The sequence below is a fragment of the Drosophila rhopaloa genome, unplaced genomic scaffold (genome assembly GCF_018152115.1).
Source record: "Drosophila rhopaloa isolate 14029-0021.01 unplaced genomic scaffold, ASM1815211v1 contig_155, whole genome shotgun sequence".
Classification (NCBI taxonomy): domain Eukaryota; kingdom Metazoa; phylum Arthropoda; class Insecta; order Diptera; family Drosophilidae; genus Drosophila; species Drosophila rhopaloa.
The window spans coordinates 10,621,242-10,637,531 of NW_025335034.1; the positions used below are offsets into that span (position 1 = coordinate 10,621,242).

The window sequence follows — 16,290 nt, forward strand, 5'->3', positions numbered from 1 at the left end:
CCAAAATAAATTTATTTGGAAATGATGCCAAAAGGACTGTTCGTCGTCCGAAAGTCAAAGAATTTGATCCCAAGCACACATATTAAACTGTGAAACATGGAGGTGGTAGCCTCATGGTATGGGGCTGCTTTTCATGGCATGGTGTTGGTCCGATGGACAGATTAGTATACAAAGATCTATTGGAGACGGTAATGCTACCATATGCTCAGGATAATATGCCACTTTTATGGAAGTTTCAGCAGCATAATGACCCAAAGCTCGCCTCTCGAGTAGCAAAGGATTGGTTCCGAGAGCCAAATTTGGATGTTCTTGAGTGGCTAAGTCAATCCCCGGACCTCAATCCCATCGAGAATCTTTGGGGTGAACTCGAAAGAGGCGTCGGAAAGACTTTTTGTCAAAATAAAAATCAACTTTGGGATATTGTCCAAAGGGCATGGTACAACATTCCAATTGGAACTTGTCGTACGTTAATATCCTCTATGGCAAGACGAATGGAAAAAGTGTTGCAAAATAATGGCGGATATACCGGTTATTAGCTGCCAAATACTTAGTTTAATAAAAAAAACAAGAGAGAACGCTATAGTCGAGTGCCTCGACTATTAGATACCCGTTACTCAGCTAAACAACTTAATGTAAATATGCCTTCTTGTATGTTTTTTTTTTTTTTAACATAATGTGAATTATAGTGACCACAGGAAAAAAGGACAAAAAATTCAAATTATCAATTTGAATTCGGCGATCTCTTAGTGCTGGCAGCTTTACAGCACGAGCATCAGCACCAGCGCTGCTTTAGCGCAGGCAGCTTTTGCCCTGCACCAGCAGCTGTGTTTATGTTTATGTTTTTGAGTGCAATAAATTGACTAGAAATATTAAACATACATACTTATATTGGCTAAACACATACATTCTTAAATAGTATTATGTATATTAAAGTCTAAATGGTTGCACAACACGAGTAACGGTTATAGCGAATAGCTTTCTTTGAAAGGAGTTATCTTTGCCGGGCAATTGCAACTGTGTACAATGTAAATACATACATATGTAAATGCTTATAGACATACACACATACGCCATTGTTTGACTCAGACCTCCAATTTGGCTTACTAGATTTGATTGACAAATGAAAACCATCGCAATTTCCTTTAATAGAAATCCTTATCGAGAATTAACGTTGACTCTGTTGAGCACCTTGGCCAGCTGTTCCAAAATCATCCGTTAGATGGCGCCATGAAAGGCGGAAATGTAGGCGCTAGCCAGGCTTAAGCGTTTAATGGGTTTTTGGGCGTTAGAGTGGGCGTGGCAAACTTTTATTAGGCCAATCGATATTTATTGACGAAACAAATACATATCAATTAAAATTTTCATAATATCATCAAAACTGTGGCCACAGCTTGTGGCTTGTGGGCGTCAGAGGGGGCGTGGCACCATTTTGAAACAAACTTGCGCTGCGTAGGAATCCTAAAACCTACATGCAAAATGCCAATCTTCTAGCTTTTATAGTTTCCGAGATCTCAGCGTTCATACGGACAGACAGACAGACGGACAGACGGACATGGCTAGATCGACTCGACTAGTGATCCTGAACAAGAATATAAATACTTTATAGGGTCGAAAACGCTTGCTTCTACCTGTTACATACTTTTGCACGAATACAATATACCCTTTTACTCTACGAGTAACGGGTATAACAACGAAGTTATACTTTTTTGAATTATTTTTTCCGATTGTTCCTATGGGAGCTATATCATATAGTCGCCCGATCCGGCTCGTTCCGACTTATGTATATGCTACCTGCAATAGAAAGACAACTTTTGGGAAAGTTTCAAGCAGATAGCTTTAAAACTGAGGGACTAGTTTGTGTAGAAACGGACGGAAGGACAGACGGACATGGCTAGATCGACTCTCCTGGTGATGCTGATCAAGAATATATATACTTTATAGGGTCGGAAATGTCTTCTTCACTGCGTTGCAAACTTTTGACTGAAATTATAATACCCTCTGCCAGGGTATAAAAAAGAGGATGTCTAAACATTTTGAGAAGGGCTCAATTTGAATAAAACAGCGATTATTAAAGATAAATAAGCAAGGCAGTCACCGATAGTCAAAACTGAATTGTACTATTGCTACATCAGCACCGTTGAATTGTTGAATTTAGCACTAGCAGTTAAAATTTATATTTTTTTTGATTATAGTGATAATTAGAACTAGCAATTGAAACCCTTTGTAGGCATCTCGTGAGCGTTGGTATTAATTTTGAATTGCCGCTAATTGTAGCACCCTCTGTTAAGCCTAGTATCCAGATCGACAAACGATTACGCTAGCGTAAAAACTTTAATCTTTCCAGTGTAACCAAAATTTTGAGAGTTCATCAGATTTAAGCGTGCTACGGTCGTACTGTCAATCAGCTGGGTTTGTTGACAAGCAGTTAAAATTCAAATATCGTATTTGCGGGAAAGAGCCTTTAAAAGATATTATCAAATACCTTGGCAAGACAAGTCTGCCGGTGTACAAAGAAATTAAAAAACAATACAATTTAAATTTAACAGTTGTTTTTTTAATTTACTGATAATTATTTGCTAATTTAAAGTTCATAGCTGCACTTTTATTGTTTTTTTTCGTACATTCTGGACCTAAAAAACATTTTGCTCTGACAAGAGGCACCCCAGATAGTTTTAATGTTATTTTGTCCTCACATGTAAACACCTGCAATCGACTTTTGTGAGTTTTTTGAGTTTTTCCCTCCATTTCTTATAATGTTCAGTGAGAAGCGCACGCCAAAAGATTAAATTTTTTAATCTTTTCGCTAGGGTTAAGCCTAGCGAACTTATCGACGAAAACCGTACGCCAGTATCGATATTCAACCCATCGAAATACGACAGCAGCAATGCCATCATGTATCATGAAAAGTTCGCGATTTACACTTACCTACTCTAATCTTATCGTTTTCGAAAAATCCTAGTCCTAGTGAGCCCTAGGTATTAATACTACGTCCTCTGCTTATTTATATCGATATTACACTGCCGTTGCACAGGTATGGCCACCCTAAATTCATCGTTTTGTCGTTGTAAAGATATTCCCGCCATTCTCACTTCAATCATGCTCCAGCCCTGGTCATAAATGAAAAGAATAAGGCGAATCTGCAGCACAACACAGGAAAGTCAATAAACAACTGCCTTTTTCATGTCGGAATCACCTTGTAAGTAAGTTATTCAGCACTAATATTTATCATTTTATCCTGGATTATCTGTTTGCAGCTGGTCCGCGGGCCAAGCGCCAGCGAATAGACAAAAATGGGCGTTTCGCCGCCATGGAAAGGCTTCGCCAGCTGAAGGGAACCAAGAACAAATGCCAGGTGGGAGACCATGTGGACGATGTATACGATGTTGTGGATGAGCGGGAGTACGCCAAGCGGGCGCAGGAGAAGTACGGCGACGATTGGATTGAAGAAGGTGAGTGATGGGCTTGGGGGGCATCCTCTAAAAATTTGATGTCCGATTTTGAGACTACCTTTTAATGACATTGTGAAGTATGTCTGCATCTGTGAACCAACTATACATAATATATACCATTTTTAATTAAAAAGATTATAAATAGTATTTAAGACAGTTTATAATGACATTAAGTGGGTTCAAAAATGATTAAGCTCCCCAAATCATCAACAAATTTAATTAAAACAAGAAAAAAAAGCTAACTTCGGGCGGAGACGAAGTTGATATACCCTTGCAGAATATTCTGTAAATTATATTTTCCAAAACTATTCATATGATGCATTCTTAATACTCATAAAAAATCCCAACTTCCTAACTTTAAAAACACCAAAGTTATGGCATATCCTACAGCTGTCATATAACTGAACGATTGGAAATATCAACTTCGGCTCCGTCCGAAGTTAGCTTTCCTTTCTTGTTTTTTGATATTGGTAAAATAGTTGGAATAAAAATACATGAATGACATTTCAAAAAAGTAGAAATCTAAGTTTAAAATGAGGTTGGTCCGCGGCTCCGGCAGAACTGATGCAAATTTAAGATCCACTTAATCTACTTAAGTAAGTAAAACCAATTGGCGATTAAAAAACCGTAAACTAAAAATTGTTAAAGCTAAGACTAGATAAGCTAAAGATCTAGACTAATATTTCAAGTTTGTCCTTTTTACGAAAAAATGTTTTAAAGTTTTAAGCCGTATTGCAATTAGGCCTGACTTTGTATGTCTCGAGAGCTACTTAGATATGAAAACATCCTCCTGCAAAAAATTCAAAATTCTCCGGCTAAATTAGGTTTTTTCTGAATTTCTAGATGGCACTGGATACGCAGAAGATCATCGGGATTTCTTTGAGGATGAAGACGAGTTCTCCGAGGGTGAACAGGAACAGAAAGATAGAAAAAAGAAGAAGGGTGTGGCACCCAACAACAAAAAGAGGCCTCGGGAAGCAGAAAAACCCGCCAAGGGTAAAGCCTCCATCAAGAATCTCTTTAGCAATGCAGTGCCCAAAAAGGCTGATATTAAGAACAGTGTGAAAGATGATGATATCCTGGCTGATATTTTGGGAGAAATGAAAGAGGAGCCTGCAGAGCCGTCAGGAAAAGTTATAGCTCCGGCAAAAATAGCAGTTGCCTCGCGAAAATCCGACGCAGCCACTGCTAAAGAATACATGAATAGTTTCCTCAACCATATCAAAGTTCAAGAGCAGGAACGAAAAAAGGCGGAGGCTGGTAGTGATCACGAGATGCTGGAGCGTATCCTGAAACCCAAGGCAGCAGTTCCAAACACAAAGGTGGCCTTTTTCTCCACTTCCTCGATTAAAAAGGAACCGGTGCCCGAATCGACACCAGTCAAGGAAGCATCAAAAGATCCCTTCTCCGATAATATGGATTTAAGTTGCCTAGATGACGACGAAAACCAGTTCGATGTAAAGAAGGAACAACCTAAAGATAATATTTCCCAAGCAAAAACCGAAGAAAGAATGGCATGCCAAGCTAAAGTCGCCGAAAAAGACACTCCCTCAACGGAGCAAACTGGTTCCCCAAAGGAAACAGATCCTGAAGACATGAGCAAGCTTCTAAGCAACTGGGAGTCCATCTGTCAAATGGACGATGACTTTGAGAAATCTGTGCTCACTGCAGATCAGGAATCGCCAATCTCCTCCGATAAACAGCTGCGATTCTGGTACTGGGAGGCCTGGGAGGATCCAACAAAGCTGCCCGGCGAGGTCTTTCTTTTCGGGCGCACCGCTGATGGGAAGTCTGTCTGTGTACGTGTGCAGAATATCAACCGAGTGCTTTACTTGCTTCCCCGGCAATTTGTAAGTATTGATCAATTATTTGCAATTATATAAAAGTAAGATTTGTTCAAGAATATGAAACAAATAATCCAATGACATAAGACCCAGGAGCATTTGAATACATTACTAACAAGAAAGGAAAGCTAACTTCGGGCGGAGCCGAAGTTGATATACCCTTGCAGAATACTCTGTAAATTATATTCTCCAAAATTATTCATATGATGCATTCTTAATACTCATAAAAAATCCCAACTTCCTAACTTTAAAAACACCAAAGTTATGGCATTTCCAATTAATCAGTCATATGGCAGCTATAGGATATAGTCGGCCGATCCCGGCCGTTCCGACGTATATACTGCGTGTAAAGAAAAGAAGGGTGTGTGCAAAGTTTCAATTCGATATCTTTAAAACTGAGATACTAGTTTGCGTAGAAACAGACAGACGGACAGACGGACATGGCTATATCAACTCAGGAGGTGATCCTGATCAAGAATATATATACTTTATAGGGTCGGAGATGTCTCCTTCACTGCGTTGCACACTTTTGACTAAAATTATAATACCCTCTGCAAGGGTATACAAATATTGAAAATGATTTTGCATTGAAAATAATTTTTTTTCGTAACAACTATATTTGTACATGTATTTTGATTTTGCCCCAAAACAACTCTGTCAAAAAAAAAAACAATCACAAAAAAATACAACATTTTATTATAACTTCGGTTAAATGGGTATTCACAATTTTAATACAAAGAACTAATTAAAATTGGTTGGTGACGATTCGTTTTTAAAAAACAAATTTTCACATTTTTTCGCAATAAAGTGTTTTGATCGTGCCTATGGCAGGTATGTGATACAGCAGTTTTATTTTTATAAAACTAAACCCATATTTCTGAAATCGCTAAAAAATAATATATCTCTGAGTATATAAATATATGTTAAGAACAACGAATTTTATGTTTCTTCCGATTGTTACCTGCAACAGAAAGAACACTTTTTGCAAAGTTTTATCCAAATAGCTTTACAACTGCGGGACTAGTTTGCGTAAAAACAGGCAGACGGACGAACGATGATGCTGATCAATTATAATTATACTTTATAATATGTGACCTTCAGTGTGTTGCAAACTTTATACTGAAATTATAAAACCCTCAGCAAGGGTATAACAAGTCAATGAAAAAAATTGTATATTTTTATTATTTTAATACAAAATTGTTAAATTATTCTTTATAACTTGAACAGCTTCTGGACCCTATTTCAAAGGAGACGACCAAGCAAAAGGTGACCGTGGCAGATATCTACAAGGAGTTTGACAGCGAGGTGGCCAGCGAACTTAAACTAATATCTTTTAGATCCCGCAAGGTCAGCAAGAATTTTGCCCACCACGCCATCGGTATTGAAGTGCCCCAAACTTGCGATTACTTGGAGGTTCACTATGATGGCAAGAAACCACCTCCCAATTTGTCGGCTGGCAAAAAATACAACTCCATAGCGCATATTTTCGGTTCCACGACCAATGCATTGGAGCGCTTCCTCCTCGAACGCAAAATCAAGGGACCCTGCTGGCTGCAGGTGAGTGGCTTTAAGGTGAGCCCAGCTCCCATGAGTTGGTGTAAAACGGAGGTCACCTTGTCAGAACCTAAGAATGTAGAATTATTGCAAGATAAGGGCAAACCAGCGCCACCACCACCTCTAACTCTAATAGCACTAAATGTCCGCACCTCGATGAATCCCAAAACATCAAGAAATGAAATATGCATGATTTCAATGCTAATTCACAATCGTTTTTATATCGATCGCCCTGCTCCTCAGCCCGCTTTTAATCGCCATATGTGTGGATTGACCCGTCCCGCGGTAGTTAGTTGGCCTTTGGACTTAAACTTTGAGGTAGCTAAATATAAATCCACTAAAATATACAAACACGATTCAGAAAGAGCCCTTTTAAGTTGGTTTTTGGCTCAGTACCAACAAATAGATGCCGATCTTATAGTAACCTTTGATGCAATGGATTGTCAGCTGAATGTTATTACCGATCAAATTGTGGCCTTGAAAATACCACAATGGTCACGAATGGGGCGCCTTAGGATGACGCAATCGTTTGGCAAGCGTTTACTGGATCATTTTGTGGGCAGAATAGTCTGCGATGTTAAGCGTTCCGCGGAGGAGTGTATAAAAGCCAGATCCTATGATCTTCAAACCTTATGCAAGCAAGTGCTAAAGTTAAAGGAATCCGAGAGAATGGAAGTGAATGCTGATGATCTTTTGGAGATGTACGAAAAAGGAGAGAGCATCACCAAGCTTGTATCGCTCACCATGCAAGATAATTCCTATTTACTAAGGCTAATGTGCGAGCTTAACATCATGCCGTTAGCCTTGCAAATCACAAATATTTGTGGCAATACGATGACAAGGACCCTTCAAGGAGGTCGTTCTGAACGGAATGAGTTCTTATTGCTGCATGCTTTCCATGAAAAGAATTATATAGTGCCGGATAAGAAGCCGCATTTAAGACGTGGTGGAGCTTTAGATCCAGAGGCTACACTTTTTGGTGCAGACGCTACTGTGGTATCAAAAAAAAAAGCGGCCTATGCTGGTGGCTTGGTTTTGGAACCAATGCGTGGTCTCTACGAAAAGTTTGTTTTGCTTATGGATTTCAACTCGCTGTATCCAAGTATCATCCAGGAGTACAACATATGCTTCACCACTGTCCAACAGCCTGTGGATACGGATGAGTTGCCGACTCTTCCAAATTCTAAAACTGAAGCTGGTATTTTACCCCTCCAATTAAAACGTTTGGTGGAGTCGCGAAAGGAAGTGAAAAAGCTAATGGCAACGCCTGATCTTTCACCGGAACTTCAGATGCAGTACCATATTCGACAGATGGCTCTGAAGCTCACCGCCAACTCCATGTATGGTTGCTTGGGCTTTGCGCATTCCCGGTTCTTTGCCCAGCATTTGGCTGCTTTGGTTACTCATAAAGGCAGAGAGATCCTCACAAACACCCAACAGCTAGTGCAAAAGTTAAACTACGACGTGGTGTATGGCGACACAGATTCCCTGATGATTAATACTAATATAACAGACTACGATCAGGTCTACAAAATTGGTCACAGCATCAAGCAAAGTGTGAATAAAATGTACAAACAGCTTGAGCTGGATATTGATGGAGTGTTTGCCTGTTTGCTATTGCTTAAGAAAAAAAAATACGCTGCTGTTAAGTTAAGCAAAGATTCCAAAGGTAACTTGAAGCGCGAACAGGAACACAAGGGACTGGATATAGTTCGTCGAGATTGGTCTCAGCTAGCTGTGATGGTGGGAAAAGCTGTTCTTGATGAAGTGCTGTCCGAAAAACAGCTCGAGGAAAAACTAGATGCAGTGCATGCCCAATTGGAAAAGATAAAAAATCAAATAAGGGAGGGTGCAGTACCTCTCCCTCTTTTTGTCATTACCAAGCAGCTCACTCGGGCTCCTCAAGAATATTCCAACAGTGCCTCATTACCGCATGTCCAGGTGGCTCTTCGCATGAATCGAGAGCGCAACAGGCGGTTCAAGAAGGGCGACATGGTGGACTATGTAATATGTTTGGATGACTCCACAAATGCTGCCATGCAGCGAGCCTACCATTTGGATGAGCTTAAGAGCAGTGCTGATAAGAAGCTCCAACTGGACATGAATTACTATCTCGGACATCAGGTGCATCCGGTAGTCACGCGCATGGTGGAGGTGCTTGAAGGAACCGATGCGAGTCGCATCGCCGAATGTCTTGGCATGGATCCCACTAAGTTCCGACAAAATGTACAGCGGTAAGTATTTTATACCCAGCAAATGGCAAATTCAGTCAAACGCAGTAAAGGAGATATTTCCTAGCCTAAAAAGTCAGTCTAGCCATGTCTGTCTGTCCATCAGCCTCTATGCAAACTAGTTTTTATAGCTTTCTGAATAAGACTTCAAAAGGTCTTATTTGTGCCATAATAATGTGCGTAAATATCTCGGAACGAACCGGATAGGACAATTAAATCATAGAGATGCCGTTTTAACAATCGGAATCAAGAAAGGAAGCAATCTTCGGCAAGCCGAAGTTTATATACCCTTGCAGTTATTATATATCAACTACGTTTCGATTTTTATATCCTTGCAGAGGGTATTATAATTTCCGTCAAAAGTTTGCAACGCAGTGAAGGAGGCATTTCCGACCCTATAATGTATATATATTCTTGATCAGAATCATCAGGAGAGTCGGTCTAGCCATGTCCGTCCGTCTGTCCGCCCGTCCGTTTCTACGCAAACTAGTCCCTCAGTTTTAAAGCTATCTGCTTGAAACTTTCCCAAAAGTGGACTTTTTATTGCAGGTAGTATATAGCACGGAACGATCCGGATCAGGTGACTATATCATATAACTGCCATATAACTGATTGATCGGAAATGCCATAACTTTGGTGTTTGTAAAGTTCGGAGGCTGCGATTTTTTATGAGTTTTATATTTGGCGAATCAATCCGACCTACCAAATTTCATAAGGATCGGCCGACTATATCCTATAGCTGCCATATAACTGATTGATCGGAAATGCCATAACTTTGGGGTTTGTAAAGTTAAGAAGCTGGGATTTCCTATGGGTTTTATATTTGGCCAATCAATCCGACCTATCAAATTTCATAAGGATCGGCCGACTATATCCTTAGCTGCCATATAACTGAACAATTGGAAATGCCATAACTTTGGTGTTTTTAAAGTTAGGAAGTTGGAATTTTTTATGAGTATTAAGAATGCATCATATGAATAATTTTGGAGAATATAATTTACAGAGTATTCTGCAAGGGTATATCAACTTCGGCTCCGCCCGAAGTTAGCTTTCCTTTCTTGATTTTTGTTTTGTTTTGCTGGTGCTGCGCTTTATGTGTATATAATTAACCATTATCAGCTGAGAGTTGCATTCATTGAACATTTTTTATATGGTTTTTTTTTTAAAGCAAAACATATTTTTTGTAATCTGCCTTTTACAAAACCATAATTTAACTTTATTTCATGCTTCTTACCATTAATTTTAAAAGTCAAAATCCCAATTACATTTCGCATTTTTTTAGAGCTCAGCGTGAGAACACCGAACAATCGGAAGGCGAGTCTCTCCTCAAAACGACCCTCCAGTTGTACCGCCTTTGCGAACCTTTTCGCTTCCAATGCGTGGCCTGCAAAACGGAGCAGTTAATGGCCAGTGCGTACCGCCCAGGACCCAGCAGCTCGCACATCTCTGTGCTCCAGCAATGCGCGAATTCCGAGTGCCAAACTGCACCTATCCAGTATTTGGCTAGTGTGCGCAATCAGCTGCAGCTTTCCATTCGGAGCTATGTGCAGCGGTTCTACAAAAATTGGATGGTCTGCGATCACCCCGATTGCAACTACAACACGCGTACCCATACAATGAGGAAGGAGATGCGCCGACCGCTCTGCCAAAAGTGCCGGAGTGGCAGCCTTCTGCGGCAGTATACAGAGCGGGACTTGTACAATCAGCTCTGCTACTTGCGCTTCATCTTCGATCTCGGCAAACAGCAGCTGCATCATAAACGTAAGTAAAAGTCAGGAAATTTATTCATTTTTACTGCTCTGACTTAGGAACAACCTTCTCTTCTTTCTGTGGACCACGTCGATTTTTTTGCCGAGGTCTTGGTTGAACAGATCTATCACGCTACCCCTCCTTTTAGAAGTAATCCTATACCTCCTCCATCTTCGGCTTCTTCAAAGCCAGAAATAGCTGCCTTGGCCAGAAAAGGTCATGCTCTTCGCCGTGTCTGGATGAGGACGAGGCATATGGCAAGGTGGAAGGCTTCTGTGTCAGAGCTGTGGAAATGCACCTTAAAAGACAGCCGCTTTAGAGGTTTTCCTTTAAACTTAGCGATGACACTTGGCCCCACAGTGATTCCGAGATTGCTGAAGTATTTGCTGATGATCTTGCCTAGCTCAGTCATTGCGAAACTCTGTCTCCTTTTAAATGCTTGCTTGCACTTAAGTCATTTTCATTAGTCACAATGGTGGCAAAAAAATGAGCCATGCTGCCGATTAGTTTGCTGTCCACTTTCTCCAAGATTTTTGAACGGATCATGCTTGTTAGACTTCCATCTATTAAATCCTCTGAAGTCGCATTTCCAAACCACCAGTTTTGTTTCCGTAGTCGCCATTGTGCTATCGAGCAAGTGCATAGAGTAGTTAACCATGTTCTGGGTGCTTTCGAAGATTACGAATACTGCTCAGACGTTTTTCTCGGCGTTCGACTCTGGAAGCTCATTGTATGATTATTAGATAATAGGGAGTTTGCTGTAGATATTCGTGGACATCGTTCTGGACTTCGCCCAATTCGTGCTGATCTCCCGCAGGGAAGCGTCATTGGTGCTGTCCTGTACACAATTTACACTTCGGAACATCCAAGCCCAGTTGCTCGTGGTACATTCCTGGCCACATATGCAGATGACACTGCGATTATTGCAGCTGGTATCACGACTACGTCTGTCTCCCGACGTGTCCAGACATTCTTGGACGAATTTGAGTGCTGGGGTTATCGATGGAACACTGCGCTAAATGTTGACAAAACGCAGCATGCCACAATTGGTCTCCGCCCTAGCCGTTTGCGTAGCCTCTACATTGATGGGAATAGGCTCAAGCACGAAGAAAAGGTGACGTACTTCGGATTTACCTTAGACCGTCGCCTTTGTTGGAAGGGACAAATTGATAGAGTCTGTGGGTCAGCAAGAACGGAACACCCGCTATCCGTTTTTTGGGGTTAGTTATAAATAATTTTTTAATTCATGAAATCAAGGTCCATCCTTGTGTGGCGTGTTCAACAAAAAATATATGTTCAAATATAAATACATACAAAATATAAAAAAATAAACGTCAAGATCTCAGGAACTATTCGAGCTATAAAAGCTGTATGCCACGATAATCAAACTTCAAGCCAACCTAATAATTTTTAATGACTATAGCCTATAAGAAAGTAAAATCTGCTTTCTGATCATTATACCCTTGCAGAGGGTATTATAATTTTGGTCAAAAGTGTGCAACGCAGTGAAGGAGACATCTCCGACCCTATAAAGTATATATATTCTTGATCAGGATCACCTCCTGAGTTAATATAGCCATGTCCGTCTGTCCGTCTGTCTGTTTCTACGCAAACTAGTCTCTCAGTTTTAAAGATATCGAATTGAAACTTTCCACAAACTCTTCTTTCTTTTGCACGCAGTATATAAGTCGGAACGGCCGGGATCGGCCGACTATATCGTATAGCTGCCATATAACTGATTGATCGGATATGCCATAACTTTAGTGTTTGTGAAGTTAGGAAGTTGGGATTTTCTATAAGTTTTATATTTGGCCATTCAATCAGACCTACCAAATTTCATAAGGATTGGCCGACTATATCCTATAGCTGCCATATAACTGATTGATCGGAAATGCCATAACTTCGGTGTTTGTAAAGTTAGGAAGTTGGGATTTTCTATGGGTTTTATATTTGGCCATTCAATCCGACCTACCAAATTTAATAAGGATCGGCCGACTATATCCTATAGCTACCATATAACTGAACGATTGGAAATTCCATAACTTTGGTGTTTTTAAAGTTAGGAAGTTGGGATTTTTTATGAGTATTAAGAATGCATCATATGAATAATTTTAGAGGATATAATTTACAGAATATTCTGCAAGGGTATATCAACTTCGGCTCCGCCCGAAGTTAGCTTTCCTTTCTTGTTTTTAAGTTAAAAAATTTTAAACCATTAATATATTTCCCATTTTAGCCACCCTTACGCCGGAGCTTGAGCAGGCTTACCAGCTCCTCTACGAAACGGTAGATCAACATCTACAGAGCTCCTCCTACGTGATTATTTCGCTAAGGAAACTCTTTGGCCGGACCCTCGGCCTGATGTCCCTCCTACCGCCCAGACCCAGGCCCCACAACGAATTAATCGCCAGTACTTTGGCAGATGTCGTCTAAGTATTTAATTAACTAGCCATTGTTATACGTTTCATAAAATATACTACAAAACATGTATAAGAATCTAGATGAGGTCACGTGGAGAGGAACTTATCGAGGGGAAAGTGTCGGAAAGATTCATTAAATATGTCGGTAAATGCTGAGCTGACCAACTCGTTTATCATCGGTTTGATGAAGGGCAATCCCAGTTGCCACATGCTGTTAATAACGCCGTCGGCCAGTTGGTTAAGTGGCTGTCCTTGCAGCAGATTCTCAATGTGGAGCTCCATTCCGCCGATGCGGTCCACCTCTACGTGCACCTTAATCAGCGAACCCGGTTCTCCGATCCGTCGCACGCTACTGGTTTGACTGAGAAAGGAACATATTTAAAATAAGAGTGTGGAGTCACAAAAAGGTTAAACTTATAGCAACAACTTACAACAATACATATCTTGGCAACACAGCTTGTGAAATATTGCTTACAACGCGTTTCTCACCTGTAATCATAGAGGGTAAGGTTCCAGTGACCTTTTCGGTTCATCTCCGTGCCCAGCATCTTGGCGGATAACTCATAATCCCCCTCCAGACTCTTCTCCGGGAAATACTGAGCGTATACGATGCGTTGATCCTCAGGGTCGGCACGGAATTTGGTCACCTCGGATCGAGCCCATCCGAACTCGGAGACATTGCGCAAGATCAGCTTAAAGCTGCCAAGGCCTTGTGAATCGCCACGCCTCAGCTCAACATAGGTACAGCGGTGCGGGTCAAAGGGCTTGATGTTATAGTCGGGCACACCTGAAGGATTTAACCCATAATAGCTCGCCCGTAATCCGAATCTCACTTACCAGTAGTAAAGTAGGCCCTCAGATCGTTGAACACCTGTCGCATGCACTCGTTAAAATCCTCGTCCCTCTTTTGGCACCGGCCCAACATGTGCTTCAGGTCCGCATCCACATCGATTTGGCTGGAGGCGTTCCCCAAGTTAGTGGCAAATAGCAAGATCACCGCCAGGTAGACCACATAGTTGGCACAGTTTAAGAGCCACTGTTGCGACATGCTAATGTGGGCGACAGCTAATTGCTAAGGTAAATAAGGTAAGGTTTATATTTACTGTGTGACGTATATCGTGTTTTGTTTGAGCATAATTCTGTAGTGATTTGTTATTAAAATTGTCCTTGGCTTTTGGGAACAGTTTGATTTAGTTCTCTTGTTTGATTTATATATATTGAATTGATTTTAAAGTTTTGGATTTGCAGTATTTTAGGTATTCTAATAGTTTTTACAGTGTAACATATTTTGTGGGCTAAGTTTTAACAATTTGCCAATAAACCACTTCCTTTTAAAATTATATGTATATACAATTATTTATCAGCTGTATTGAAATTTATTTTGTTGCAACTGTTTTTCTATTTAATCGCTCAGTTCAATAAAATACAATGTATAATTTTTCTTTTTATTCATTAAAGTCATAATTTTAAAAATAAACATTTTTGTTATACTGACAATATAATAAATAAAACAACTTTAGTTATTTGCATAAAAACACAGTAGTAACTACAAAAATGTTGTTTTTCAAACTTCCTCATCATTATCATGTAATTTGTTTTGTAATCTTTTTGTATGCGGTCTGCACTTGACCTTTTTTATGGTATCACACAGATTATTTCAGGTCTCAGTGCTGCAGAAAGTACGTTCGACCATGACAAAAATGCGCCTTAGTGTGTTTCTAATACAATAGTAAACAAAAGACTTGGGAAAGACACAAACTTGGAGTGCGAACAACTTTTATTCCCACTTAGGCAGTCACTCATGCAACACGAAAGCTACAACTTTTGATAATATTTGGCAACTGTTCAGTTGCAATTGCAGTGGCAGCGTTGACCAATGGTCAGTTATTCAACAAGTAACATACTTCGTTTAGTTTAGTTAAGTTAAATTCATTAAATTTAGTTGAGTTTAACAAATCCATAGTATTACAGTATGCTATTTACATATTTTTTAATGATTCCCAATTATTAAGCTCTGAAACTTGGGCAACTTCTTTGTATGCAAAGGCGCAAAAATACTCGAGAATAATAATAACTTTACAGTTAGTTGAGCCGAATACGCGACGTGATCATCTCGAACTGCCGAAGCTAACTGAATCAACGACTGGACAACGGCTTAAGACCAAACCCGAAAAGAGCTTCCACTAAAAGTGGCAACAACAGCCAAATAAGTCATAGAAAAAAGTAAAAAAATATCTAGTTTTGAGTTTACCACCCTCTAGTCGCATTTCCTCATGTTCCCAAAAAAAATTCAAACTTAAAAAAATCCAAGCAATAGTAAATTTATAAATAATTGTAATAAAATGAATTAATAAATAATGTAATATTTATGGGGATATTTTCAATTCCAACGATTAAAATACAAATTATGATAATAATAGTTATTTTAAATTAACTTTAATATTTATTATAAGAATCTAGAAATTATCCCCTCTACCCCTTAATTTTTAACAAATAGACGATCATCGCTGGCTGAATGTGATCTGAATTTCATTAGGCAAGCCCATGTCCGTATTTAGCTATTTTTTTAAAGTACCAAAACAAGTACTCACAGCCAGATCTCAAGTTCATGGAATTAAATTAATTGGGCTTCGTGATTGACAACCACGCTTGTTTAAAATGTTACGAGTGGCAGAAGAAGATTTTGTAAACTGCTTTTTAACAAATGGATCCCACAAGGTTGCAGAGCTTCAATTGTTATAGCTGATTGCAAATTTAATGAAAAGACAAGGTTAGCTTGTACAGATATTCAAAACGGGGTTGAAAAGATACTACAGCAATTCGTAAGTTTGTAATTCAAAAAAAATGATCATAAACCGGATAATTGTCTTAAATGTCTGTTTAAATAACATTACTTTATTCCAACTATACTCTAAAAAAAACTTGATAGTTAATCATTTATTATATATTTTTTTTTTTACTTTTATTTAAATTAGTATATAAAAATAAAGCACCCCAGATAGTCTTAATGTTATTTTGTCTCACTCCTGCAATCGACTTTTGC

At 39.5% G+C, this 16,290-nt stretch overlaps 2 protein-coding genes across 4 annotated transcripts; one reads left to right on the forward strand and one right to left on the reverse strand.

The window, feature by feature from the left end:
• Window positions 1-3,094: 3,094 nt before the first annotated feature.
• On the forward strand, window positions 3,095-13,323 carry LOC108053474 (DNA polymerase alpha catalytic subunit). Of its 2 annotated transcripts, none has more exons than XM_017136143.2 (6): window positions 3,095-3,196; window positions 3,255-3,449; window positions 4,293-5,299; window positions 6,521-9,081; window positions 10,361-10,839; window positions 13,064-13,323. In XM_017136143.2, exons 1-6 carry the CDS (start codon window positions 3,181-3,183, stop codon window positions 13,258-13,260), a joined length of 4,455 nt encoding a protein of 1,484 aa, XP_016991632.2. In that variant the 5' UTR covers window positions 3,095-3,180; the 3' UTR covers window positions 13,261-13,323. The 2 variants fall into 2 exon arrangements, with proteins under 2 accessions (XP_016991632.2, XP_044312955.1); XM_044457020.1 differs by having other exon boundaries at window positions 3,121-3,200.
• Window positions 13,251-15,487, reverse strand: LOC108053475 (circadian clock-controlled protein daywake). 2 transcript variants are annotated; one of them, XM_017136145.2, is made up of 4 exons: window positions 15,328-15,487; window positions 14,085-14,319; window positions 13,737-14,034; window positions 13,251-13,608 (listed from the first exon to the last, which is right to left on the reverse strand). In XM_017136145.2, the coding sequence occupies exons 2-4, from the start codon at window positions 14,293-14,295 to the stop codon at window positions 13,335-13,337; spliced, it is 783 nt and encodes a 260-aa protein (XP_016991634.1). In that variant the 5' UTR covers window positions 14,296-14,319; window positions 15,328-15,487; the 3' UTR covers window positions 13,251-13,334. The 2 variants fall into 2 exon arrangements, with proteins under 2 accessions (XP_016991634.1, XP_016991633.1); XM_017136144.2 differs by having other exon boundaries at window positions 15,231-15,487.
• Window positions 15,488-16,290: the final 803 nt, after the last annotated feature.

Excerpts from the sequence above, each read along its gene's own strand:
- LOC108053474 (XM_017136143.2), top strand. Across the intron at positions 9,082-10,360 it reads TTCCGACAAAATGTACAGCG|AGCTCAGCGTGAGAACACCG; the intron begins GTAAGTATTTTA and ends GCATTTTTTTAG. Across the intron at positions 10,840-13,063 it reads ACAGCAGCTGCATCATAAAC|CCACCCTTACGCCGGAGCTT; the intron begins GTAAGTAAAAGT and ends TTCCCATTTTAG.
- LOC108053475 (XM_017136145.2), bottom strand. The coding sequence starts at position 14,295 with ATGTCGCAACAGTGGCTCTTAAACTGTGCCAACTATGTGGTCTACCTG. Across the intron at positions 14,035-14,084 it reads GAGGGCCTACTTTACTACTG|GTGTGCCCGACTATAACATC; the intron begins GTAAGTGAGATT and ends TAAATCCTTCAG. Across the intron at positions 13,609-13,736 it reads CTTACCCTCTATGATTACAG|TCAAACCAGTAGCGTGCGAC; the intron begins GTGAGAAACGCG and ends TTCCTTTCTCAG.